The 27,114-nt window shown below is 47.9% G+C and overlaps 1 protein-coding gene across 9 annotated transcripts in view; it reads right to left on the bottom strand.

Annotated features, from left to right (window-relative positions):
• HDAC5 (histone deacetylase 5) overlaps positions 1-27,114 on the bottom strand; it is a 962,367-nt gene that overhangs the window by 114,332 nt on the left and 820,921 nt on the right. For all 9 annotated transcript variants that reach the window (XM_069237853.1, XM_069237857.1, XM_069237855.1 and 6 more), the window contains one exon: positions 24,796-24,915. In XM_069237853.1, coding sequence (XP_069093954.1) covers positions 24,796-24,915 — 120 coding nt within the window. The remainder of the gene's footprint in view (positions 1-24,795; positions 24,916-27,114) is intronic.

The raw sequence follows: 27,114 nt of genomic DNA on the forward strand, positions 1-27,114 counted from the left end.
TTAAAATGGCTTCCCTGTTTACTCACTATGTCTAAGAATCGACAAAGACAAGGCAAGGGCATAGCTGCTCTTGCAGATATGTCCTCACATGTAATATGATGCACCATATCTTAGCGCTGTAAATCCCTGCTGTAGGGTGACGTACATATATTGCATGCAGTGTTAGGGGACATGACACATAGGATGTGTGCCATGTAGTGTTTTCACTTTTAGCTGCAACAAGACACAGAGTCTGCATGTGGCAGTCTGCATGTGTTAGGTTAGGGGTCCCTGAGGGTGGTACAAGACATGCTGCAGCCCTTGGAAACCCTCTTTGGTACCCATGCAGTAGGTACCAATGATACCATTTACTAGATACTTACAGGGAGACCAAAGGTACTGGCAATTGGGGAACAACTGCACAGTTTAAGGGAAAGAGATCCAGCACTGGGGACCTGGTTAGCAGGAACCCAGTGCACTTTCAGTCAAAATCGCATCATGTACCAGGGATTACCATGTCAAAAGGGGCACTTTCCTACACAACCTGCCCCCCCAAGCCTCCTAAATGAAAGATAATGAGACAAACCTTTCCCAAGAGAGTCTTTGTTGTCTAAGTGGAGGAACCTGGAAAGGCCATCTGCACTAGCGTGGTCAGTCCCAGGTCAGTGTTCCACTGTATAGTCAATTCCCTGAAGAGAGATGGCCCACCTCAACAGTTTGGGGTTTTCACCTTCCATCTGCATCAGGCATCTGAGAGTTCCTGTGGTCAGTTTGAACAAGGAAGTGAAAACCAAACAGGTATGGTCTCAACTTCGTCGGGGACCATACCACAGCAAAGGCTTCCCTCTCAATGACACTCCAGCAATGCTCTCTGGGGAGTAAATTATTGTGAATGAAAGCAACAGGTTGGTCAAGGCCGCCATCATCACTGGTCTGGGATAGGACTGCGTCTATCCCATGTTCAGAGGGATCTGTCTGCACTATGAACTGCTGATAATAATCTGGAGCTTTTAGAGTGGGAGCTGACCACATTGCTTCCTTCAGAATGTCAAAAGCCTTCTGACAGCTTACTGACCAGTTTACTTTCTTTGGCATCATTTTACAGGGTAATTCTGTGAGGGGTGCCACAATGGTACAACACCCCTTTACAAACTTCCTGTGGTACCTAGTCAACCCAAGGAAGGCCCTGACTTGGGCCTGGGTGGCTGGTGCTTTCCAGTCCAGAATTGTATGGTTGTGGTGGTTGAACTTGGGCTCCACCTACCAGGTGCCCCTAGTATACAACCGTGCCCTGCTCTATTTGGCACTTGTTTGTCTTGAAAGTGAGGCCTACACTTTTCAGAGCATCAAGGACCTTGTCAAGGTGGACCAGGTGGTCCTGCCAAGGGGAGATAAAGACAGCAATATCATCAAGACATATCACACTAAAGGCTTCCAACCCAGCAAGGACTTTATTCACCAACCTTTGGAAGGTGGCAAGGGCCTTCCTTAGACCAAATGTCCTAACAGTGAACTGGTAATGTCCATCTGGGGTCGAGAATGCTGATCTTTCTTTTGCTCCAGCGGTCAGGCCAATCTGCCAGTACCCTGATGCCATTACTGAGAAACATTGCTGCTCCTAACCAATCAGTTCATCTGCTCTTGAAATAGGGTATGCATCTGTCTTAGTGACAGCATTAAGACCTCTATAGTCCACACAAAACCTCAGCTCTGGTATACTGCCCTATGATCAATGGGTTGGCCCAGGGACTATCAGAGGGCTCAATTACCCCCAAATCCAGTATCTTGCTGACTTCAGCTCTGATGCTATCCTTCATGTGGTCAGACTGTCTGTATATTTTGCTTTTGACAGGCATATGGTCCCCAGTGTCCACATCATGGGCACACCAGTTAGTCTAACCAGGGGTGAGGGAAAAGAGCTCAGCATACTGCTGTAGGGCGTGCCTGTAGTCTGCTTGCTGCTGGGCACTGAGAGTGTCTGAAAAGACCACTCCATCACCCGACCCATATTTGGGGCTGTGGGAGTGGAGGTCAGGGAGAGACTCACTTTCTTCTTCCTGATCCTCATCAGTGACCATCAGCATGGCCACATTGGCTCGGTCATAGAAGAGCTTTAGACGGTTCACTTGGATCACCCTGTGAGGGTTCTTCGGAGTGCCTAGGTCAACCAGATAGGTGACCTCACCCTTCTTTTCAAGGGTAGGGTAAGGGTGGTTTCATTTCTCCTGAAGTGCCATAGGAGCAACAGGCTCAAATACCCACGCCTTCTGGCCTGGTTGGAACTCCATCATGGCAGCCTTTTGGTCATACCAGTGCTTCTGGAGGTCTTGACTAGTCTCGAGGTTTTTGGATGCTTTTGCCATACACTCAACCATACTTGAATGTAGGCCAAGTACATAGTCCAAAATATCTTGTCTGGGGTATTTAAGAGGTCTTGCCCAGACTTCCCTCACTAGACACAGTGATCCCCTTACAGGATGACTAAACCGAAGTTCAAAGGCAGAAAAACCTACTCCCTTCGGTGACACTTCTCTGTAGGCGAAAAGCAGGCAAGGTAACAAGATATCCCATCTCTTTTTGAGTTTTTCAGAGAGATCTGCAATCATGTTTTCCATGGTTTTGTTGAACCTCTCAACTAAACCATTTCCTTGTGGGTGATATGGGATAGTGAACGTATAAGTCACTCCACATTCATTCCACATGGCCTTGAGGTATGCAGACATGAAGTTACTACCTCTGCCTGTTATCACCTCCTTAAGGAAGCCCACCCTAGTAAAGCTACTTAGTAGGGCCCTAGCAACTGCAGAAGCAGTGGTAGTCCTAAGGCGTATAGCTTCAGGATACCTGGTGGTATGATCCACTACCACCAATATAAACCTGTTCCCTGATGCTGTTGGGAGGTCTAGGGGGCCAACAACGTCAAACTCTACCCTTTCAAAAGGAACTCCAACCACCAGAACTGGAAACAAGGGGGCGTGAGGTACCAAACTACTCCAAGTTTTGGTCTGGCCAAGATGCCCATGAGCCAAAGTGGCTAGGAACTCTATACATCTGAGGCACGACCACTTTCCTAGTGCCACTGGGTTTGGGGTCTCTCCTGCATTAGTATACAGGAGTCCCTCCTCCCAATAGGTACTGTGGGAGCCACTGACAGCTCCCTTTTCCTGGTCAGCAGCTTGCTGTCTCAGGCTTCTAAGAATGGGTCAGGTCCTCTGTCCATGGCACAGCTCTTTCCTAGAGGGACCCCCCTGGGCCTAGGGGCTCTTCTGTGTAAGGCCCAAGTTCCTGGGGTTATGGTTCCCTCTAGGTCTGACAGATCTTCTCCCTAAGGAGAGGGGACCTGAGCTTGGGGCTGCTCTGAATCTGGCTTACCAGACTTCCTGCCTTTTCTCTTGGATGGCTGGGCCATTATTCCAGGCTCCAGCACCTCTTTTTCACCCTGTACTTTGCATTGTGCTCTGGTTACACACTCACCGCTTTAGGTATACCCAGCATAGCTGCATGGGTCATTCTTTTGGCCTCATGCAATGCTGAGGACTCCAGATCATTTCCTAGCAGGCAGGCTACAAAAACTGCAGAGAATACCACCCACCTTTTTCTGGCCAGTAACACTTCCTCACTCAAAGGACACCATTGCCATGGGATGAACCTTAGCTTGGTTGTCAGCACTGATGACTGTGAAAGTTTCACCAGTCAGACACTGCTCTGGGGATATCATATTTTCAATCATCATGGTGACACTTGCACCTGTATGCCTCAGTGCTTCAACTCTGATCCCATTAATACAAAGCTGTTGTCTGTACTACCCAAGATTACTACGCCAGACAGCAAGGGTAGCTAAATCCACTCCACCCTCTGAGACTAAATTTGCTTCTGTGAGCTCTCTGACATGATCAGAGCCCACCTGGGATCCCATCTGGAGATATACCACTGCAGAAAGAGCTGCAGGTGCACTAGGGGGATTATTTGTGGGACAAGCAGTGTCTCCAGTGTGGTGCTCATTGGCTCTGCAATTAATGCACCAAGCCTTTTTAGGGTCCCAGTTCTTACCCTAGGGCCCACCCTGGCCTGTGTTTTGTCTTCGGGCTTACCCTCCTCAACATGTTTTTGGGGGCCTTTAGAAGTCTATTTGTTTTTATCTTTAGACTGGTCACCATCTTTCCTTTTTTGGGGGGATAGAGGTTAGCAACCACTTTCTTTTGGTCACCCCCACCATGAGTTGTCCTTGATACCCGAGACTTGACTCACTGGTCTGCCTTCTTTTCCAATTCTTGAGGCGAAAATGGACCTAGGTCTAACAAGTACTGACACAGTTTTTCAGAAACACAATTATTTAACAGATGCTCTTTCATAATGAGATTATAAAGCCCATCATAGTCCTGCACCTGGTTCCCCTTCAACCACCCGCCAATTGAACATGGAAATAACAATTGATTCACGTTTTGAAACTAGCATGTGCCAAGCACTGTGTTCTTTATCATAGGCAATGACTGGTATCACAAAAATGCTACATAAACCTCAACTATAACAACCATGTACATATTACATATACCATTTTTTCGGCCGTGTTTTGAGTTTTGTTGGTTAACGGCATGCTTTTTGCTGTGAATAAATGGGCATAAAATTACTTTGCGAAGCAATAAATCAAGACTATAGTGATTTTTGCCCATGAGCAATATTTAAGAGAAATGCAAATAATACTTGCCTCAATGTAAAAAGTAAGCAACTTCGCATAGCACAAAAAATTCCAATGCTGCCATTGTCAGTCTAGTGTAATCCGGTGGGTTGACATGGAAGACATGTTTGGTGCACTCCAACAGACCAGAGAAGCTTTGATCTGGGTCTCAAATCCCAACTACAGTGGTCCTCTGTGTACAAGCATATAGCATATTTATTTATCCTATGTGTTGTGGCCAAACCAAAAAATGACAAAAAACACCAGACATTTAACAGGTGGGTAAATTCAAGAGAGGAGTGCCCATTGGCAAAACCACACATGGTAGCATCCCTTTCCAACTGATTCCAAAGAGATATGTGTAACATAAAAAGTAGCTCTGCTGTCTGCGCCTGTACACGCTCTTTAACAAGAGAGAGAGCTCAGAGTCCTTAGAACAGACTGCTGCCACAGCCTTCAACATTTGGCTAACCTATGCTATGGAAATCCTACATAAAGCTGTTTCAATATTAAATGTGAGTGACTCTGACGTCTAAGCCTCCACCATCTGAGTTGGTACGTAACATTCAGAATATAAAAAGATGAGTAAGAACAAGAGATTTGTGGAATTCATCCCACTACTTTATTTTCCACTGTTACGGACTGTCCAACTGCATGACACATCTGCTCTGCGTAAACAGCACTATAGTAGCTGTATTATAATATTTGCTCTATGCATTTTTAAATCCCCACTCTACAAACCAAATCAATCAATCATGAATAGCCTTAACATATTACTGTAACCAAGAGGCTTCCTCTGCTGTAATGCTGTAAACCAATTTCGTTCTCCTGTGCTTGTACATAAAGAAAAAACTTTTGTGAACATTTTTCGGACTCTCATTTGATATAATACCAATTAAACAAAACTCCTAATGTCATGACATTGTAGCCATTATTCTGTGTATTTATGTATTTGTCTGTCTACTAAGTCTGTCTTATTTCAAGCACTTAAGTTTAACTGGTCTGCCTGAGGGACTCCACAAATAATTGAGCATAAGCACCCCTAGAATCTTTAAATATGCTCTGGTTGGACAGGTTTAAGTAATACATGGGGCAAGTGAGAATACAGCAGACATCGAGGTGGTTGCGGTTTGAGAGTGGAGATGGATGCAAGTAAATACAATTAGCCAAGTCAAGCTTTGCAGCAATTCAATAGGTTGTTTCTATGTTCTGAGGTTTTCCTGCATTCAGAGCTTAATCCATATCTAGAGGTGGGTAGCATTTCTCTTGAAGGCCTGGAAGGTATGTATGACCCACGGCTGTGGACTGTGGAAAAAGATGTGAATCTGAGGACCTCCCTGAATCACTGCTGGAATCCAGGAACCCCCAAGCAATTTGTAAGAAATAAATTTCAAGCATGGGGGCATGGCTAAGCTGATGAGAAGCTGGCCACCAACTAAAGGAGCTCCAGGGCTCCAAAATGAATCATCCGGTCATTCGGAAAAATACGTCAGCCCTCCATGCTGCAAATAAAGGGAAGGGAACGTGGTGATCCGCTGAGTGCAGGGAGATATTAATCGATCGGACGGTGGTCGCGAGGGCTGCGGGCCGCCATCTTCAAGTAGAAGGCCGTGCACAGAGAATCAAACAGCCGGGCGGTCGACAGTGGAGTGGAGCTTCCGGTGAGATTGGTGGGGTCGGGCCACGACAAGAGACCCCTGCTGGATGAGCAGAGGTGAGAAGCAGGATCAGAGGGCTTGGGGCCCACGATGTGACCCAGCAGAAACAGATGAAGAGGACTGAGGGGAGCAGGCCGATCTATCCACCCAACCAGGAGTGAGAAGAGGTCGGCTACACCCATGGAAGGACTTGGGCGAGGGCTTGCCTGAGGCTGGGAGGCAGGCTGTCTTCTGCCCGCCCAGTCGGGCTCCTGCGGTGGCAGAGTAAAACCTCAGCTGAGATTGGTGCAGTCGGGGCGCAACAAGAGACCCCTGCTGGATGAGCCGGAGAGAGAAACGGAACCGGAGGGCCTGAGGCCCGCTACATGACCCGTCGGAAGCAGACGGAGCGGACTGAAGGGGGGGGGGGGGGGGAGGCTGACCGATTCCCCCGGCCGGGAGTGAGAGGAGGTGAAGAGACAGACTATGCCAGAGGGATGACTTGAGTGAGGGCTTACCTGAGGAGGCGGGGTAGTTGCCTTTTGCCCACTCGGGCGGGCTCAGAGGTGGAGGGGGCCCCCTGATGGGGTGGGGTGCCTCTCTCAGCTGCGCAGCCCTTGTCCTCGTGGCTGCGGGGGAGGGGGCCCGGACTTGCCTCTAGGACCTGGGAGACACAACCCTGCATAAGGCTCCACATCGAATTAAGGTGAGTGGAGTGGCCGGGTGGAACCTGAGAAGAGGGGCCCATTAGAGAGTGAGGTGGAGAGCCTTTAGGAACCACAGGGGAGCGCCGGCTACGAGCAGGGGAGGTTGCAGGGCCTCCTGTCCCCCTGCTAAGACCAAGACGTTCGCTTGTGTGTCAAGATGAAACCAAAAGGCCTGGCCCCAATGCAATCCAATAAAATGGACAAATATGCAGTACAAAAACAGCATTCTCCATCCAATGAGCCAGAAGCGGCTACGTCAGAGGTAGGGGAGGCTTCACAGAGCCCCATAATTGCAGAGATATCGAACTTGAAAAGTCCGCTAGAGCCTAAATTAGATTTCGTGACGGCAGATGTCTCCTTTCTGCGAGCGGACCTCCAAACAATGTCTGACAAGTTGACGATGGCAGAGACCGATATTCGGGCGCTGCAGGCCACCTCTTAAAAACTGGAAGAGCAAGTACAATACCTCATGAAGCAGAATGTGGTGATTGCTGCCAGACTGGAAAACCAAGAAGGTAGGGCGCGGAGAAATAATATCAGAGTAGTCAAGGTCCCAGAAGGGGCAGAGGGGCCTAGCGTGGATCTCTTTGTGGAGGACCTCATCGTCAACACCCTCCCTCCAAAGCGCATAGCAAAGCTTTTGTGTTCAGTAGAGAGGGCGCACAGGGCGCAGATTCCACCACCGAAGTCAGGGCCCCCCCCAGGAACCATTATAGCAAGAATTTTCAATCATAGAGATCGCAACGCTATACTACAAGCTGCCCAGGCACACGGGGATCTGCATCTGGACAATATAATTGTGCGGTTTTACTCTGACTTTAACCTCCCAAAACAGCGACATAGCTTTGATGAAGTTAAGAAAGCCCTAAAAGCAAAAGAACTGAAATATATGATGCTTTTTCCTGCAAAGCTTTGTGTACTGGTAGAGGGCAAATCCTGGTTCTTCTCATCGCCGGAAGAGGCCTCTGAATGGATAGAGGGCTGGCACCCAGTGGGACAGCGTGACAGGAAAGGAGAGGCAAGAGGGCGCTCAAAGGCGCAACAATGGGACAATCACCCTGAAAGTGACTGGGCCATTCTGTCAATAGTGCAAAGGACGTGAAGTGATCCTAGAAGGACCGGACTTGAATTTCAGGGTCGGGGACTTGTTCGTCCACTGACGATGGGTGTCATAAGACAGTGCAAAGGGATTAGAGGGACCAGAGAAAAAAAGGGGGACTTGAAGTGCCATGTATTATGCAAAATGGTGTGCAGAAACTGCACCCTCCCCTTGGGAAGGGCAGAGGTGATCGACTAACTTTATAAGTGTTAAGAACGAGTTACTTACCTTCGGTAACGACTTTTCTGGTGGATACATTAGCTACCTGTGGATTCCTCACCTAATGAATACTCCCATGGCGCCAGCATTCGACGGAAATCTTCTTACTAGTCTCTGCACGTCGACGAGGACGTCACTCTTGCCCACGCGACGCCGTCTGACGTCATAGAGGCAATAAGAGGTCCTCGCCGACGTGCCGATGACAGTACCAACATTTTTTACGTGCATGAGAATAATAATAACCCAATGTAATGAAAGAGCAAAGCAACATCTCTTAATATTGTAAATCACACAACATTGCAATAAAATAGCTGTAGATTTAATATAACCTTCTTTTTTTTTTTTTTTTTTAAACAAATAAATATATTTATACATACGAATCATGTATATACACAATATATATAGATTTATATATAAATATACACATATATACAAATATCATATATGCAAAATGTATTGCAACTTTGAAGACCAAAAGGAGCACACTCAAGGATTGCTTGGAGAGACCAAAAAGGCAACGGGGAGGCGGGTGGGACCGTGAGGAATCCACAGGTAGCTAATGTATCCACCAGAAAAGTCGTTACCGAAGGTAAGTAACTCGTTCTTCTGATGGATACAACTACCTGTGGATTCCTCACCTAATGAATAGAGTCCCAAAGCAGTACCACGCCCGGCGGTGGGTGCCTAAATGGTCAAACCAAGAAATCCTGCAGCACTGACCGTGCAAAATGACCGTCCCTTCTGACCTCAGAGTCCAAACAGTAATGTTTCACAAAAGTGTGAAGGGACGACCAAGTTGCGGCCTTGCAGATGTCGACCACAGGAACACCCCTGGCCAAGGCCGAAGAGGCCGACTTAGCTCTGGTGGAATGAGCTCTAATGCCCTCAGGCGGATCCTTCTTTGCCAAAGAGTAACAGATTTTAATGCAAAGAACAACCCACCTGGAGAGTGTTCTCTTGTGGACTGCCTTTCCTCTCCTCTTGCCCACGTATCCGACAAACAGCTGATCCTCCAGCCTGATATCCTTCATTCTGTCGATATAGAAGCTCAACGCCCTTTTTGGGTCCAGGCGATGTAGTCTTTCTTCCTCCTTTGAAGGATGAGGCGGAGGATAAAACGTGGACAAAGTGATTGTCTGAGCCAAATGGAAGGGTGAAACAACCTTCGGAAGGAAAGCAGCCTTGGTCCTCAACACCACCTTATCCCCATAAAACGTTATATAAGGGGGTTTAACCGATAAGGCCTGCAACTCACTCACTCTCCTTGCAGATGTTATAGCTACCAGGAATACTGTTTTAATAACCAAATACCTTAAAGGGCAAGAATGCATAGGCTCAAAAGGGGACCCCATAAGGAAAGTCAGGACCAAGGACAAATCCCATTGAGGCATAACGAATGGTTTTGGAGGATATTGATTCAGAAGACCTTTCAAGAATCTGAGAACAATAGGGGATTTAAATAACGACGGTTGGTCTGGAAGACAAATGAAGGCTGACAAGGCCGACAAATAACCCTTAATGGTAGCCACTGCACAACCTTTCTGCGCTAGAGACAGTGCAAAAGACAAAACATGTGACAGATGAGCATGTAAGGGATCAATCTGTCTCTCTCCACACCACATAACAAATTTAGACCACCTATTAGCGTAGATAGATTTAGTGGAGTGTCGCCTGGCCGCTAAGATAACATCCACTACATCAGGCGGGAGAGAGAAGGAACTCAGGTTGCCCCGTTCAATCTCCAAGCATGTAGGTGCAGACTCTGGAGGTTGGGGTGTAAAACCTGCCCCTGCGACTGCGAGAGGAGGTCTGCCCTGAGAGGGAGACGGAGCGGAGGGCACAGTGAGAGTTGGAGAAGGTCGGAGTACCATACCCTCCTTGGCCAATCCGGAGCTATTAAGATGACTTGGGCCCGGTCTTGGCGAATTTTCCTCAACACTCGAGGAATCAAGGGTATGGGGGGAAACGCGTAAAGCAACTGGTCGCACCAGGTTATCTGAAACGCGTCCCCCAACGCTCCCTGCATCGGATACTGGAGGCTGCAGAATAACGGGCAATGCGCGTTCTCCCGAGTGGCAAACAGATCTATCCGAGGAAACCCCCACATCTGGAAGATTAAACAGACTTGATCTGGATGGAGACGCCACTCGTGGTCTGTCGAGAATTGGCGACTGAGACTGTCCGCACGTACATTCAAGACCCCGGCCAGATGATTTGCCACCAAGCAAATCTGATGGTCCTTTGCCCAGGACCATAGCCGAAGAGCTTTCTCTGCAGAGAAGGTACGACCCTACTCCTCCCTGCCTGTTTATGTACCACATCGTGGTAGTATTGTCCGTCAGGACCTGTACCGACTGACCACGAAGGGATGGGAGGAAGGCCTTGAGAGCCAGACGTACAGCCCGTAACTCCAACAGATTGATATGAAACACCTGTTCCTCTGGAGACCAAAGCCCTTTGATCTCCAGATCCCCCAGATGAGCTCCCCATCCTAGGGTGGAAGCATCCGTTATTACCGTGGCCACTGGTGGCGACTGCGCGAACGGCTTTCCCTGTGAAAGATTGTTGCCCGCAATCCACCACTTCAATTCCACAGCAGCATCTCTGGAGATCTTGACAGTACCTTCTAAATCTCCCTTGTGTTGAGACCACTGCCTTCGGAGGCACCACTGAAGAGCCCTCATGTGCCAGCGAGCATGCGTGACCAACAGAATGCAGGAGGCGAACAGACCGAGCAGACGAAGGACCTTGAGGACTGGAACTACCGCTCCATTTCGAAACATTGGAACCAATTCCTGAATATCTTGAATCCGCTGAGGCGGAGGAAAGGCTCGACTCAATGTTGTATCCAGTACTGCCCCTATGAACAGGAGGCGCTGAGAGGGCTCCAGGTGAGATTTGGGCACGTTCACCGAAAAGCCCAGGTCGAACAACAACTGGGTTGTTGACTGCAGATGATGCAACACAAGCTCCGGGGACTTGGCTTTGATCAACCAGTCGTCCAAGTAAGGGAATACTGCTATCCCCTTCCTTCTGAGCTCCGCCGCAACCACTGACATCACCTTTGTGAAGACTCGAGGTGCTGAAGTAAGACCAAACGGGAGGACCGCAAACTGATAGTGCTGCGACCCTACCACAAACCGGAGATACTTCCTGTGCGACTTGAGTATCGGGATATGAAAGTAAGCATCCTGCAAGTCGACAGACACCATCCAATCTTCCTTGTTCAACGCCAAAAGCACCTGTGCTAGGGTCAACATCTTGAACTTTTCCTGTTTGAGGAACCAATTCAAGATCCTCAGATCCAGGATTGGTCTCAACTGACCATCCTTTTTGGGAATCAGGAAGTATCTTGAGTAACAACCTCGACCCTTTTCCTGCTCTGGGACCAACTCTACCGCGCCCTTTGAAAGGAGGACTTGAACCTCCTGTTCTAGCAACAGGAGGTGTTCTTCTGAACAATAAGATGGGCGGGGCGGGAACTCCCGAAAGGGAAGGGCGTAGCCTTTTCCCACAATGCCGAGAACCCAAGTGTCCGTTGTGATAGACTTCCACTTGTGGAGAAAATGCTGTAATCTTCCCCCTACAGGAGAGGAGTGAGTGGGAAACGGTGGAAGCCTAAGGCTGCTTCCCCTGCTGCACCCCTCCAGAGGACGAGGAAGAGGCAGAGTGCTGTTGAGAGGCTCCTCTGGTACGGACCCCACCCCTCCCCCTCCCTCTAAATGACCTATAGGGGAGGGAAGAGGCGGGTTGCTGGAACCTCCCCCGAAAGGAAGAGGAATAAGAGCCACGCCCAAATCCCCGAAACCTCCTGAAAAATCTAGAAGAGGCAGAGGAAGAAGGAGCTTGCAGTCCTAACGATTTGGCTGTGGCTCTGCTCTCCTTAAATCGTTCCAAGGCCGAATCTGCCTTGGCTCCAAACAGTCTGTCCCCATCAAACGGGAGGTCCAGCAGGGTCGACTGCACATCCGCAGAGAACCCTGAGTTTCGGAGCCAGGCCTGTCTTCTTGCCACCACAGCCGTGCCCATCGCCCTGGCCACCGAGTCGGTCGTGCCCAGCCCAGACTGGATAATCTGGGTCGCGGCAGCCTGGGCGTCCGAGACCACATCCAAGAGACCCTGGGGGAGCTCCGTAAATGAAGACGAAATATCATCCATCAGAGCATGGATGTACCTCCCCAGAATGCACGTTGCGTTGGTGGCCTTCAACGCCAAACTGCATGACGAAAATATTTTCTTGGACTACGCATCCAGTTTCTTGGAGTCTCTGTCTCCAGGCACCGTCGGGAAGGAACCAGGCGCTGACTTTGAGGAACAGGAGGCTTGCACCACCAAGCTCTCCGGCGTAGGGTGTCTAGAGAGAAAGCCAGGGTCAGATGGTGCAGCTCGATACCTCCTGGCCACAGCCCTATGAACGGCCGAGGAAGACACCGGCTTCTTCCACACCTCCAACACCGGATCCAGCAAAGCCTCATTAAATGGCAAGAGAGGCTCAGCTGCAGCAGAGGCCAGATGCAATACCTCTGTCAGCAAATTCTGCTTCGCCTCTGCCACCGGCAAAGGCAGGTCCAAAAAGCTCGCTGCCTTCCTCACCACAGCATGAAAGGAAGCAGCCTCCTCCGTATATTCCCCTGGAGATGAAAGGTCCCACTCAGGGGAAGTGTCCAGCCCACTGGCTGTATCCAGACCATGCAGTACGTCTCCAGAGTCCTCAATCTCTCCCTCCTCTAGGACTCGCTGGTACTCCTGATCTTCTAAAAGACGGAGAGCACGCCTCCTCGAATTAAGTCTCTCCTCGATACGCGGAGTCGACATGGCCTCCGCCGACGTCGAAGAACGGCGCCGATCTCCAGAAGCATCTGACGCCGCGTCCGGCGCCACAGGCAGCTTCGGCGCCGAGGCAGGAGCCGGAGGACGAGGTCTTGGAGCCGATGGACCAACCGGAGTCACAGGGCAAAATCCTGACTTCGACGGAAGGGCAACCTCCGGGGCCGAAACATCCGAAGCCACCGGAGCGGCCACCGACGCCGGCACCGGCGCCGAGCCCACATTCCCAAAAGGGAGAAAGGGCATAAAGGGTGCCGGCCGAAGAGGCGCAGGATCACCCAACGAAAAGGCCAAGGGCCCCGAAGGACCAGCCGGAGCAGCTCCTGGAGCCATCTGCTGAAAGATGGTATACATCGCATTAAGAAACGCGGTACTATCGGCTCCAGGAGTGGGAAAAGCCGGATACTGGGGTGCCTGGATCGAGGGCGACCCCGACGCCGGCCTCGACGTCTGCGACGCCGGAGAAAACACAAGAGGCTGCACCACCTCAATCACCGACGCCTGACCAGGCGAAGTCGGTGACGCCGGAGAGGGCAACGGCGTCGAAGGATGCGGCGTGACCGTGGGGCTGACCTCCCAAGTCTTCTGACGCCGAGCCGAAGGCGACCTCGTACGAGACTCCTTGCTGGAATGACGTTGTGAGTCTCTACGGCGCCGGGAGTCTCGATGACGCCGGTGAGACCTTGGCGAAGAAGACTTCTTATGATGTTTCTCCTTCTTCTTTGACTTTGCCATGAATAACTTGGCCTCACGCTCTTTGAGGGCCTTCGGATTCATGTGTTGACATGAATCGCAAGTCGAGACGTCGTGGTCGGAGCTCAAACACCATAGACAGTCGGAGTGAGGATCTGTAACTGACATCTTGCCCCCACACTCTCGACAGGGCTTGAAACCCGACTTCCTCTGAGACATTATTACCGCAGAGAAGACTACGCAGCAGACAATACACTGTAACCACGAAGGTAACAGTAGCTCCCTCGAAGATAACCGTTTCGAATGCACGGAAAAAAGGGAACTGTCATCGGCACGTCGGCGAGGACCTCTTATTGCCTGTATGACGTCAGACGGCATCGCGTGGGCAAGAGTGACGTCCTCGTCGACGTGCAGAGACTAGTAAGAAGATTTCCGTTGAATGCTGGCGCCATGGGAGTATTCATTAGGTGAGGAATCCACAGGTAGTTGTATCCATCAGAAGTAGGATGCTTTATGTACTACAATTTTAAGAAAGGCATGAATATATTCATGACATCATGTGACCCATCTGGTCAAAATGAGCCAGGCCGTACCGCATTTACTGTTACAGTTTAGGCGATGGGCACTCTGCAAGTTGGGAGTGGGCAGTTTTAGGCCTACTGCGCAGGGTAGCAGGGAGAGAGGGGTGTTGTTTGGGAGTTCAAGGGCATGTTGTTTGAGGCCCATTAATAAGCCTTTTAAGTTCTGCTTACGACACTTAACACAAAGAAAGGTAGGGAGGACCCCAGAGAGGATAGTGGAGAGGATGGATGGTACATGGGGTCGGGCACTTGCGGGCTCCACAGCATGAACAGGTCCATTATGATGATAGTTAGGCCCCAGTCCTTGAAGGTCATGACGTGGAACATCAATGGCCTGGGCAATAACATTAAATGGACACTGGCCTTACAATTCCTCCGCAGGCAAGCACCGGACGTGGCCCTCATACAAGAAACGCATTTACAGGGCAACCAATGCAGGGCATTAGATCGAATGGGCTATAGTCTGGTGGCACATGCTGGGTTCACCTCTAATTCCAGGGAAGTGTGTATCTTACTTAAAAAATCTGCACCTTTTGTTCCGGGTCTGGTAAAGGTGGACTCATTAGGCTGGTTTGTGACACAGACAGGCACCTGGAAAGGCCAGACTCTAAATCTCTGCTCCATTAATGTGCCTCTGAAGCTACATACAGATACTGTGTCGTCGCTTGGGGCATGCTGCTAGACTTACCCCCCTGGCACCTTTATACTTAGGGGAGACATGAATTATACTATGGACCTGGCTCTGGGCACGATGTCTAGCGCTAGAGAAGAGGGGGTTCTTGCAGTTTGAGGGCCTTTGCAGACTCGTCTGGCCTGATGGACCTATGGAGGGCACATGACCCACATGAGACAATTTAAATTCTTATCTGCGGCCCATAGGAGCTTCTCATGAATTGACTACATTTCACACATCACTCGGGGGCGGGCGCTTCAGGAGGTGACACATCTAGCGCAGGGCATATCAGATCATTCCCAGGTGGTAGCCACACTGCTTAGTACAGTTAGCGACGCAGGACTGCAACCCAGAATAGACCCCTGGTACTTAAAGGAGAAAGATTTTCCCGAAAAGATACGAGAGGGGGCTAAGCGGTACTTTGCTGACAACCTAGGAAGTGTGACCTCGGCAGGTCTACTCTGGGAGGCCTTTAAGAAAATCATTAGAGGACAAGCGCGGGCGTGGGCAGTGAAATGTGCGACAGGTGCTACTGCACCCGCTGCACATCAGCATTGCCGCCGGCTCTATTACGAGCCGGCAGCAATGTTGATGTGACTTTTCCGCCAGGATGGCCCACACATATGCAGACTGCATGGAACTCCTTGGAAACTTCCACTGGTGGAGCTCCATGCAGAGGACACAGAAGCGCTGGACCAGGACATAACAGTGGAGGAGGTACAAGGGGCAATCATGGAGACGCGGTCAGGGAAAGTGGTGGGCCCTAATGGTCTGCCGATAGAGCTTTACAAGTGCATGGCGAATATTGAACCGCTGCATATGTTGGCGATGTTTCGGGCAGCTAGAGTGGAGGGTACATTGCCAATGGATCATAGAACAGCAACCACTGTATTAAATAAGGATGCCAAGCCACGCACTGAATGTGGCTCATACCGACCCATATCACTGTTAAACCTTGAGATTAAGGTGTTAGCTAAAATACTGGTGAATAGGCTTCGGCCGGTAATGAGCTACTTGATCCATGGTGACCAAACAGGTTTCATGCCGGATATGAACACCAGACTGAATCTGAGGCACCTGTATGGGATCTTGCATATAACAGGTGCCCGGGGTCGGAGGAAGCGGCATTGCTAGCACTTCATGCGAAAATGGCCTTGGATAGTGTCGAATGGACATATCTTCGTGCTATTCTAACTAGATTGGGCTTTGGCCCTCAATTATGAGCATGAGTCCAACTGCTGTACAGCGGCCCACGAGGGTGTGTGAGGGTCAATGGGGTGACATCCTGCTCCTTTGCCTTACACAGGGGCACAAGACAGGGCTGTCCTCTGTCCCCGTGGTTGTTTGCCCTGGTGCTGGAGCCGTGGGCCGCCTGGGTGCGACAGGACCCTCTCGTGTGGGGTATTCCAGAAGGGGGATGGTGGAAGGCTAGAATATCCCTGTATGCCGACGATGTCCTCCTATACGTCACTAAACCCCATCGCTTAATAGATAGATTGCTGCACATCTTTCATCTCTTTGGAGCATACTAATGATATCAAATAAACTGGGAGAAATCCAGAGTTTACCCACTAACTGGAGGTAAATTGAGCATGCAGGAGTGATGCGTAGCTGCACTGGTGTTGAAGGGTTTTCCCTATTTGGGAATATATGTAACAAGAAATCCGGAGGAATTTCTCAGGCAGAACCTATATCCACAACTAGATCGCCTCCGCGAAGATGTGTCACACTGGCGGAGGCTACCACTTTCGCTGATGGGCCGAGTTGCCCTTTTTAAAATGATGTCCCTACCTCGACTTCTATATGTGCTCCAGAATACAAAGTTTGAAGTACAACTGACCTTCTTTGCTCATGTCAATAGAGAATTAAGTACTCTTCTGTGGGATGGGGGTAGCCCCCACATAGCTCTGGATAAGCTACAGAAAGGAGTGTTCGAGAGGTGGTCTAGCGGTGCCCAATATCCAAGCATACTACTGGGCACCTCAGCTGGTCCCGGTGAACTAATTGGTATTTGCTGACCGGGAGGAACCTACCTACAGTGTGGACCGAGCTGCCATGAGAGAAGGAGGGCACATCTCTGTACTTTATACCCCCCAAAAAAAGGGAAGGCCTGCTTCCGTGCCACACGCAGACAGTGTTGAGAGCATGGAGGGAGGCCACCAAATTCCTAGGATGGGAGGGTAGGTTAACAGGTGTGATCCCTCTCTGGACTAGCGACCAACACAGCAAACTCCGTAGTCTCAAGGGACTCCGCCAGTGGGGCATAATAGGCATTGACCATCTGGGGGACATTTGGACGAATCAGGCGCTAATTTCTCTTGAGGACCTGCAGAGGGACTACACAATGGGGATGTCTGTTGGTTTTCAATACCTTAAACTGGGACACGTGCTAAAGAAGCATATACAGCTAGGCGACCAGGTTCTGGAGTCATCTCCGCTGGAGGATCGTCTACTACTGAAGCCAATGTTGGAGAAGGCAATCTCCCTGACTGATGTAAAAAAGAAAAGAAAAAAGAAAAAAAAACGTATGAATAACTCCCCTGACCCTTGCCGTTCTCTGCGGGAGGTTTGGGAGGGCAACCTAGGAGCAACAAGGAATGACGACTGTCAGAAGGCCCTCCAGAGTCCGAGGGAGGTGTCAATCCAAGCTCGGTTTCACCTAACACAACTTGGAATTCTGCACAGATCATATTACTGGAGGTCTCTACTGCATACCATTGGCCACAGTGAGACTGCCTTGTGTAAGAGGGGATATGGCACGGTGGGCTCATTTTGTCATATCCTGTGGAGCTGCCTGGCCATACAGGAGTTCTGGCACAGAGTGGTCTGCATTAGATCCCGGCTGACGGGCCTTGCGGTTTCCCTGGAGGCCTGATGGCTAATACTTCACATAGCTGGGGAAGAACAGTGGCCGCGATATCAGAGGTTGTGGCTAAAGCAAGTGGCAGGGGTGGCCAGAGGAGATCTAGAGAGAGCATTGGAGGGCGGGGGGGGGCGAGCCTCAAGAGATTCAGGTCTGGGAAAATAACTTGGATGGTTGCCAGCGTGCAAAGCAGGTGATCTATTTGAGCAGTGGCTGCCCCCGGAAGTATACAAAAATCTGGTATAAATGGGAAGAGTATAGAAGCAGGTAATGGAATGGGGCTGAAGGGGAGGACTAAGTGGGCAGTAGAATGAACCTACCATTGTAGGAAAGTGCCCTCTTTCTTGGCATGGTTACCCCCATTTTCTGCCTGTTGTCAGTGTGCTTGACTGTGTTCACAGGGATCCTGCTAACCAGGACTCCAGTGATTATGCTCTCTCCTCTAAATTTGGTTGCTAGTGACCTTTTCTTCCCACAATTGGCATACTGGGCCCCCCATATAAGTCCCTAGTATACAGGGAGTGCAGAATTATTAGGCAAGTTGTATTTTTGAGGATTAATTTTATTATTGAACAACAACCATGTTCTCAATGAACCCAAAAAACTCATTAATATCAAAGCTGAATATTTTTTAAAGTAGTTTTTAGTTTGTTTTTAGTTTTAGCTATGTTAGGGGGATATCTGTGTGTGCAGGTGACTATTACTGTGCATAATTATTAGGCAACTTAACAAAAAAAAATATATACCCATTTCAATTATTTATTATTACCAGTGAAACCAATATAACATCTCAACATTCACAAATATACATTTCTGACATTCAAAAACAAAACAAAAACAAATCAGTGACCAATATAGCCACCTGTCTTTGCAAGGACACTCAAAAGCCTGCCATCCATGGATTCTGTCAGTGTTTTGATCTGTTCACCATCAACATTGCGTGCAGCAGCAACCACAGCCTCCCAGACACTGTTCAGAGAGGTGTACTGTTTTCCCTCCTTGTAAATCTCACATTTGATGATGGACCACAGGTTCTCAATGGGGTTCAGATCAGGTGAACAAGGAGGCCATGTCATTAGATTTCCTTCTTTTATACCCTTTCTTGCCAGCCACGCTGTGGAGTACTTGGACGCGTGTGATGGAGCATTGTCCTGCATGAAAATCATGTTTTTCTTGAAGGATGCAGACTTCTTCCTGTACCACTGCTTGAAGAAGGTGTCTTCCAGGAACTGGCAGTAGGACTGGGAGTTGAGCTTGACTCCATCCTCAACCCGAAAAGGCCCCACAAGCTCATCTTTGATGATACCAGCCCAAACCAGTACTCCACCTCCACCTTGCTGGCGTCTGAGTCGGATTGGAGCTCTCTGCCCTTTACCAATCCAGCCACGGGCCCATCCATCTGGCCCATCAAGACTCACTCTCATTTCATCAGTCCATAAAACCTTAGAAAAATCAGTCTTGAGATATTTCTTGGCCCAGTCTTGACGTTTCAGCTTGTGTGTCTTGTTCAGTGGTGGTCGTCTTTCAGCCTTTCTTACCTTGGCCATGTCTCTGAGTATTGCACACCTTGTGCTTTTGGGCACTCCAGTGATGTTGCAGCTCTGAAATATGGCCAAACTGGTGGCAAGTGGCATCGTGGCAGCTGCACGCTTGACTTTTCTCAGTTCATGGGCAGTTATTTTGCACCTTGGTTTTTCCACACGCTTCTTGCGACCCTGTTGACTATTTTGAATGAAACGCTTGATTGTTCGATGATCACGCTTCAGAAGCTTTGCAATTTTAAGAGTGCTGCATCCCTCTGCAAGATATCTCACTATTTTTGACTTTTCTGAGCCTGTCAAGTCCTTCTTTTGACCCATTTTGCCAAAGGAAAGGAAGTTGCCTAATAATTATGCACACCTGCTATAGGGTGTTGATGTCATTAGACCACACCCCTTCTCATTACAGAGATGCACATCACCTAATATGCTTAATTGGTAGTAGGCTTTCGAGCCTATACAGCTTGGAGTAAGACAACATGCATAAAGAGGATGATGTGGTCAAAATACTCATTTGCCTAATAATTCTGCACTCCCTGTATGGTACCTGGGTACCCAGGGCATTAGAGTTCCAGGGGATCCCTATGGGCTGCAGCACTTCAGAGGGAGCCCATGCAAAGGATTCTGCAGGCCTGCCATTGCAGTCTGCGTGAACCAGGTGCATGCACCCGATTTCACTACAGGTCACTGCACCAGGTCACTGTAAGTTACCCCTATGATAGGCCCTCTCAGCCCAGAGGGCAGGGTGCCGGTACCTGTGTGTGAGTGCACCCCTACTGTTGCAAGTATTGGAAGTATGATTCCATGCACTTTGGGGGGCTCCTTAAAGGACCCCCAGCATTGCTACCACCAGTCTTACAGGGTTTTACTTGCAGCCCAGATGCTGCCACCCCTCAGACAGGTTTCGGCCCTCCGGCTGTTTGTTCTGATCACGCACAGGAAGGCAGACCAAAGGATTTCCTCTGGGAGAGGGAGGTAACACCTTTGGAAATAGGTGTGACTGGCTTTGGAGGGGTAGCCTTACCAAGCCACAGGCTCCCTTTGAAGGGTGCATTTGGTGCCCTCCGTGCATAAACCAGTCCACACTGGTTCAGGGACACCCAGTCCCTGCTCTGGTGCGAAACTGGACAATGTAAAGGGGAGTGACCACTCCCCTGTGCATCACCACCCCAGGGGTGATACCCAGAGCTCCTCCTGCCACCCCAGGGGTGATACCCAAAGCTGCTCCTGCCATCTTGATTCCAAGGTTGGCAGGGAACTCTGGGAGCATCTGAGTGGCCAGGGCTGGCAGGTGGCGTCCGAGGTACCATCTGATAGGAAGTCACCTGGTTAGTTGACCAAGCCCCCTCTTTGGGCTATACAGGGTCTTCATCTGGGGTGGGTTCTCAGATTCGGCTTTCAAGATTCCAGCAGGACTCCTCTGCAACCTCTGCTTCCACTTCTGGCCTCTGGAACCATGACTGGACCCTCCAGGAACCTACAAGCTGCAGATCTACGAGAAGACTCTTCTGCAACATTGAATCCAGAATTCCTGCCAGCTTTGCAACATTTCCCCGGCCGTACATCCTCAGAAGACTGCAACTCTTCAGCCTGCACAAGAAGAAGAAGGAATCTTCCTTGGGGTGAAGGCATCAGTCCCCTGCATTCGCAGGTACCTGGCTGCAACGACAACTGGCTGCGCCGATCTCCCCTCATCCTGAGTGGTGTAGGTCCTGCATCACAAGTGGTGGTCCGAAGAGTTCCCCTTGGTCCTCTCTACCAGCTGTCGCACTTTGGTGGTGGTAAGTCCTTTCCACTCCACGCAAGACAGCACCCCGTGCACCATGCCCTTTGCAGCTGCCAAGGCTTGTTTGCTTCACCTCCAAGGGGAACTTCAGACAACCTGTAGCTCCAGCCCTCCCTCCTGCAACTCCTGGGCCTCTGCATGGTCCTCCAGCGACGTGGGAGCAACCTCTGTGGTGCTGCATGAGATGCTTCAGCAACTTCTGTGTCCCTGTCCTGTGGGACACCTGTGGGTGCTGCCTCTGCTCCTGTGGGCCTTATCCAACGTGGAGGTTCCCCTGTGACTCCCCCTCCTGGACCTTGCTGGTCCCCAGCAGCACCACTTTTCCTCCAATCGTGAATTTGCCTTTGCCAAGGCTTGTTGGTGGAAATCCTTCACAGACATTCATCTGCAATCCAACCTCCGGCTTGGGACAACTTTTTCATGCACCAGGAACTCTTCTACAGCTTCTGTGCTGCAGTGCTGACCTGTCTTCCTTCGTCATCGACCAACTCCAAAAGGTACCTCTGGAAGGGTAGTATCTCCTACTCTCCCTGGACTCCACAGACACTTCTGGACCTGGTTCCCTCTCTCCACGGGTCTCCATCTTCGGTAATCCATTGCTGCTTTCTTGCGGGCTGTTCTGGGTATCTTCCTTTTCTTCCTTTCATCCTTTGGGGTGGTTTTGGGGTCAGTGTTTTACTCCTGCATTCCTGGTGGCTGGGGGGTACTGCATTACTTACCTGTGTGGTTTACTCCCAGCTCCCCTCTACACGATTTACTTCCCTTAGTGGGGGCCCTGTGTTTGCATTCCACTTTCTTAGTATATGGCTTGGGCTCCCCCAAGGGCCACTATTGTTTATTGCCATTTTACACTGTTTTCTAACCTTTTTATGCCTCTTACTGTTTATTAGTGTTTGTGTGTGTGTATTCACTTACCTCCTATTGGAGGGTTGCTTCTCTAGTATTTCCTGATACTGTTTTCCAAAAATAAAGTACCTTTATTAGTGTACAACCAAGTGTTTTCTTCTTTGTGAGAAGTACTGTGTGACTGTAGTGGTATTGCATGAGCTTTTCATGTCTCCTAGATCCACAGCTACCTCTAGAAAGCCTGGCTTCTAGGCACTTCCTACACTTCACTAAGAGGGGATACCCGGAATATGGTGTAAGTACCATAGGTACCCACCACACACCAGGCCAGCTTCCTACAACCATCTTTAACTGCAATTGGGAGGTAATTAATGTTTTGTGCATTGTAGACTGGTGGGACTGACTACATCCCGATTGATGATCCTGTACTGATGATGCACTGATAATTGTTGTATGGATAAAAGGGCCAAGAATGATCCTCTGCAAAAAATGTGGCATTAATTGCTATGTGGTGAGCAACGGTTTATAACAATAAAAAGAAATAAAAAAAGAAAAAGAAACAAAAAAAAACATAAAAACAGTAATTCACAAAAAATACACAACTGAGTACACACCAGATACTCTAATGACTAAAGGTATAATTATTTTATATTGAAAAAATATGCAAAAATTGAAGCATTTTAATGGGAAGGTTGGTGCGCGTTCTTGGTGACTAACTTTTCAATGTTTGGTGTTATTTAGAAAATTTGAATACACAGGTCAGATTCTACATTTCCTAAGCGATTTCTGTTTTTATTTTCTAGGTACATAAGATCTGAGAAAGCTTTTACACATAAATATGTGGTGGGGAAAGGAAGTAAAACCATAAGGGCCTCTGATCTCTCCATAGCATTTCTGTCACACATAATTCATTTGTTTTAGAGCACCTCTCATACCAGTGTAGGGTGTCGTAACACTTTAAAAAGACCTACAAGGTGTAGGATTCAGATGTCATGTAGACTGGTAGGCATTTTTAAAGAATGTTTGGCTTGGAGAAGCAAAAACTCAGGATTCATAACACAACACAGTGGTTAGCGTTGACTTAAATAATAAGAATGTATTTCAACACAAGCAAACCTTCTTTAGCAGCAGAAGGAAAATGAAAGGCTGGGGTAAAAACAACTGTCTAATTTGAGCCATGCAGTTGGCATGCAGCTCTTTAATGGAAGTTCACAGCTCACTTTGCTAGATTACGATTATGAACTGCACAGTAACAAAAGAAACTGTGACAAAAGCAGTGATCCACTGTGCTATGCACATAAAATACTGTTCTTTGCATGATGCAGGTTCTTTTCAGCAGGCATATTAACCATATGTGCTACCTTTGAGTCAAAACTGCCACTAGACAAAACTCCCATCACACTCTCCAGCGGGTATATTAATCACGAGAGTTATCTCAACGCTTTTATTTTTGCTGGAAAACTGCTGGATGTACAAGGAACTTTGCAGGACCTTTTTAAACGGCTGCACAAAGGAAGTAATAAATATAATAAAAACATGCATGTTTGTCAGAGGCCCCACTTGAAGAAGTGCCTCCCTCCCGGCCCAGGCCTGCGGATCCCATGGGAATGTATCATGGGCACCTGGGGGTCCGCGAACCACAGGTTGGGAACCATTGGTTTAGGGGTAACAGGGTGGGGCAATAATTGGGGAAATGAATAAATTATAAGGTCCAGTAGCTTCCCATGAGAATGAGCGTGCTGCGTGTGCCTCTTAAGATTGTGAGTTGCCAGACAAGAACTAGGGTGTGTGTGGTGTGGGGGAGAGCCATGAAGTCATATCTACATTGAAGACACCAACAACAATGAAAGGGGAGAGAGTATAGCCTAGTATCATAGACTGCATCTAAGTGTTTAGAGGAGGTTTCAATGATGCTAGGGTATAATGACCCCAAGCCTGTCAAACACAACAAGTGTGTGTGTTTTCTGGGTCAGGGTGTACATGGATAGCAATCGTTCAGCGTGTAGTTTTCAGCTTGAAGTAGGTCAATGCACACAATTTATGGATTCAGAGAATGCGGAGGAGCACTACTCACTAAATAGCCAGATCACTTGTGCCATGAAAAAAAGGCCAATAATGACGGGAGGGTCCATATTTTCCAGTACATGTTCCAGCTGTTTTACATGGGGACTATTCACGCACGGCCAAGAAGACTAAAGCAGTCAAATAGCAGTGTAGTTAGTACACTGCTCTGCATCTGCAGGCTGCTCAGTGATTGTATTTGAACTGCATGGACCCCCATCCGAATCTGGGGTGGCCACCAGAAGGACCAGGTAAAGGAAGTAAAGGAGTGGATGGAGGGAACAATAGAGTGACTTCCTCCAGGAGATAATACACCACTCTGCAGTTCACGGGGATGCTGTAAGTTATTTGAGCAGTGAGCTGGAAAACTGCAGATATTCCTTGTCTATAGTGAGATGTCAGAATGGATACTGTGTTTGGCTACATAAAGTTTCCTTTTTCAAGTATAAACATATAAGAAGAATATCTAGAACCATTATGTGGGGCAATAATATATGCAGCATACCTGAAGACATGGATTTCAGAAAATCTGACAAAAGACAAGAATACCTCCAAGGATATCAATGAAAGAAATCATTTAAATTATGGAAATCCCTAGAAGTAGGACTCACCTCTTCTGGTGCTCCGCTGCCTGGGAAGAAGTTGCCATTGTCATAGCGATGTAGTGAGATGTACAGCACATTGGGATTGCTGTAAAAGGCTTGTTGGGTGCCATTACCATGATGAATGTCCTGTAGAGAAACAAGAGACAGATCTAATTACTGCGGCTGATGGGATATCCCCACCACAGAATACATTACAGAGCTTAACAGACTCCTTATACTAAAACAGATACATGTAGAATAGTGAAAAAGAGTAAGTCAAAAATATTCTGATGAAAACTGTTTGGAACATTGATTAAAAAAAAGATAACTGTTAGTCTATTTAGAATCGCTAGAAACCCTCAATGACTATAGAGGATACCAAAAAAAAAATGAAGTGTGAACTCATCTCATTGCACTGACAACATGTGGGAATGAGAAACGTCAAGGAAATACAGTTTGAATTACAGTTAGTACGTATGGTGTTCTGCATTCGCAGTTCATACTCAGAGGACTGCAATTTAAGGATCAAAAGCTTTTGTTTATTTTTAAAGCACAACCAATTACCTAAAATGCTCTAGAAAAGAAACCCAAAACAATCCTTTGATAACAATCTGTTCTGCCAATATGCTTAAACAACTGTTTTTGTAATCTACCATTACTTCTACCATTACTTAAGCAATAAATATGCAATAAATATGCAATCAACGTCTATGATAGTCCCCTTATATTTTAAGGAAGCTGATGTTATCACTCTGCTAGAAAAATACAAAAGACGAATATAACGACCATGGCAATTATAAGTGAATTACGAAATTGCGCTATTCTTCAAAACTCTTTTCTTGAAAGGCAACAATGGTAAACCTTTGTTGAGAAAAATAACATCTCAAGGGATTACCAGGCATGCGTTCTATCCTAATTACTGAATCAGTTATTATACTACTGCTGTGTGATCGTCCGCACTACTAGAGTCAGAGCCCTAATTTTGTTAGACTTTTCCCTCATAAGACTTAATTAAAAGGCTGTGGGAGTGTGGAGTTAACAACACTGCTCTAGTCTGGTCAGACTTGGTCGAAGACGATGATACAGTGCTTAAAAAAGGAAAGGCCTCAATACAGAAATAAAATAAATTCTGACTTTTCAAACTTCAGTTATACCAAATGGAGAGACAAAAGAAAAGTGAAAACAACTCGCAAGTTGATTACTTAAGGTAACTATGGGAGACAAATAGGCTCATTCTAGAGAACGGAAGGTACAGTAGCTGATTTTCCTTGTAAGTGGAAGAGATAAATTGGTGTGCCAGAAGAGCCTGTGGGTGGTAAATAAGGTGTGTTGCAGAAGGGTACAAGAGTAATTTTTGATGCAGACAGCTATATCAGAAGTGGGTGTTTTTAGAGAATATGAAGCCCGGGTCCTGTCTGATTACAGAGGGAAAACCATGGCATGTTTGGGGATAAAGTGTGAAAAGGATCGGTTAATGGTAGAAGTTGTGTTGCCTTTACTGTATTCAGTTATAGATGGGTGATGCTGACCAAGATTCTCCACCTACCTGACAGCATTAGTTTGTTTTTTTACATAATTGAGAACGTTCCGTTTCAGATCTTCATAACACAATGCAGGCAGATCTTTAAGTACAAGGAACGAGAAACGGGAGCCACTCGAGTTAAACAAGTGAGATATGGCCAAATGTTCCTGTATCTGTGACCAATCGGCAGCTGCATGAAAGACAGCTTTTAGTCTTGCCATCTGGATACTAGCGATGCAACTGAGGATGGATGTATCACATTCTAGTCTTGAGAATACTGGTGTTTGTACTTATATTATTCAAATCTGGTGTTGAATTTTTTATGTAGGTATCTAGGTGTAGAATTATTTAGTATAAAGCATAGGGACACGGCATTCCGTTTCATTTTGTAGAATAAACACACTTCTACTTGTCGATCAGAACACAGGACACTTACACAATGGAACTTCATCAGCTGAAGGGCCCCCAAAATTTACACCTCAAGACATTCATTTTCATAACTATGCTGATAAATTTAAACTCATCAGTAATATCCACTTCCATAAAGAGAACAGGACTTTTGCTGATCACCAAATGGAAATTGATTCCAGGATGTGTGTAGGAAATCTGCTTTTCTGTATGGTGACGCCTGATTTATCACCTTTCACTGGACCCCATGCTTTGGAACTCAGTGCACTTTAACCCTGTAAAATAGGGGTAAATTGCCTGTGCTACCCATTTTATCACGGGTGAATTGGCATATTCCTAACTTGTATATTTAAGTTACCTGTAAGTCCAAAGCATATGGTACAAAATGTACCCAAGTGCCTGTCAGTTATATATCA

Source organism: Pleurodeles waltl, chromosome 6 (assembly GCF_031143425.1).
Source record: "Pleurodeles waltl isolate 20211129_DDA chromosome 6, aPleWal1.hap1.20221129, whole genome shotgun sequence".
Classification (NCBI taxonomy): domain Eukaryota; kingdom Metazoa; phylum Chordata; class Amphibia; order Caudata; family Salamandridae; genus Pleurodeles; species Pleurodeles waltl.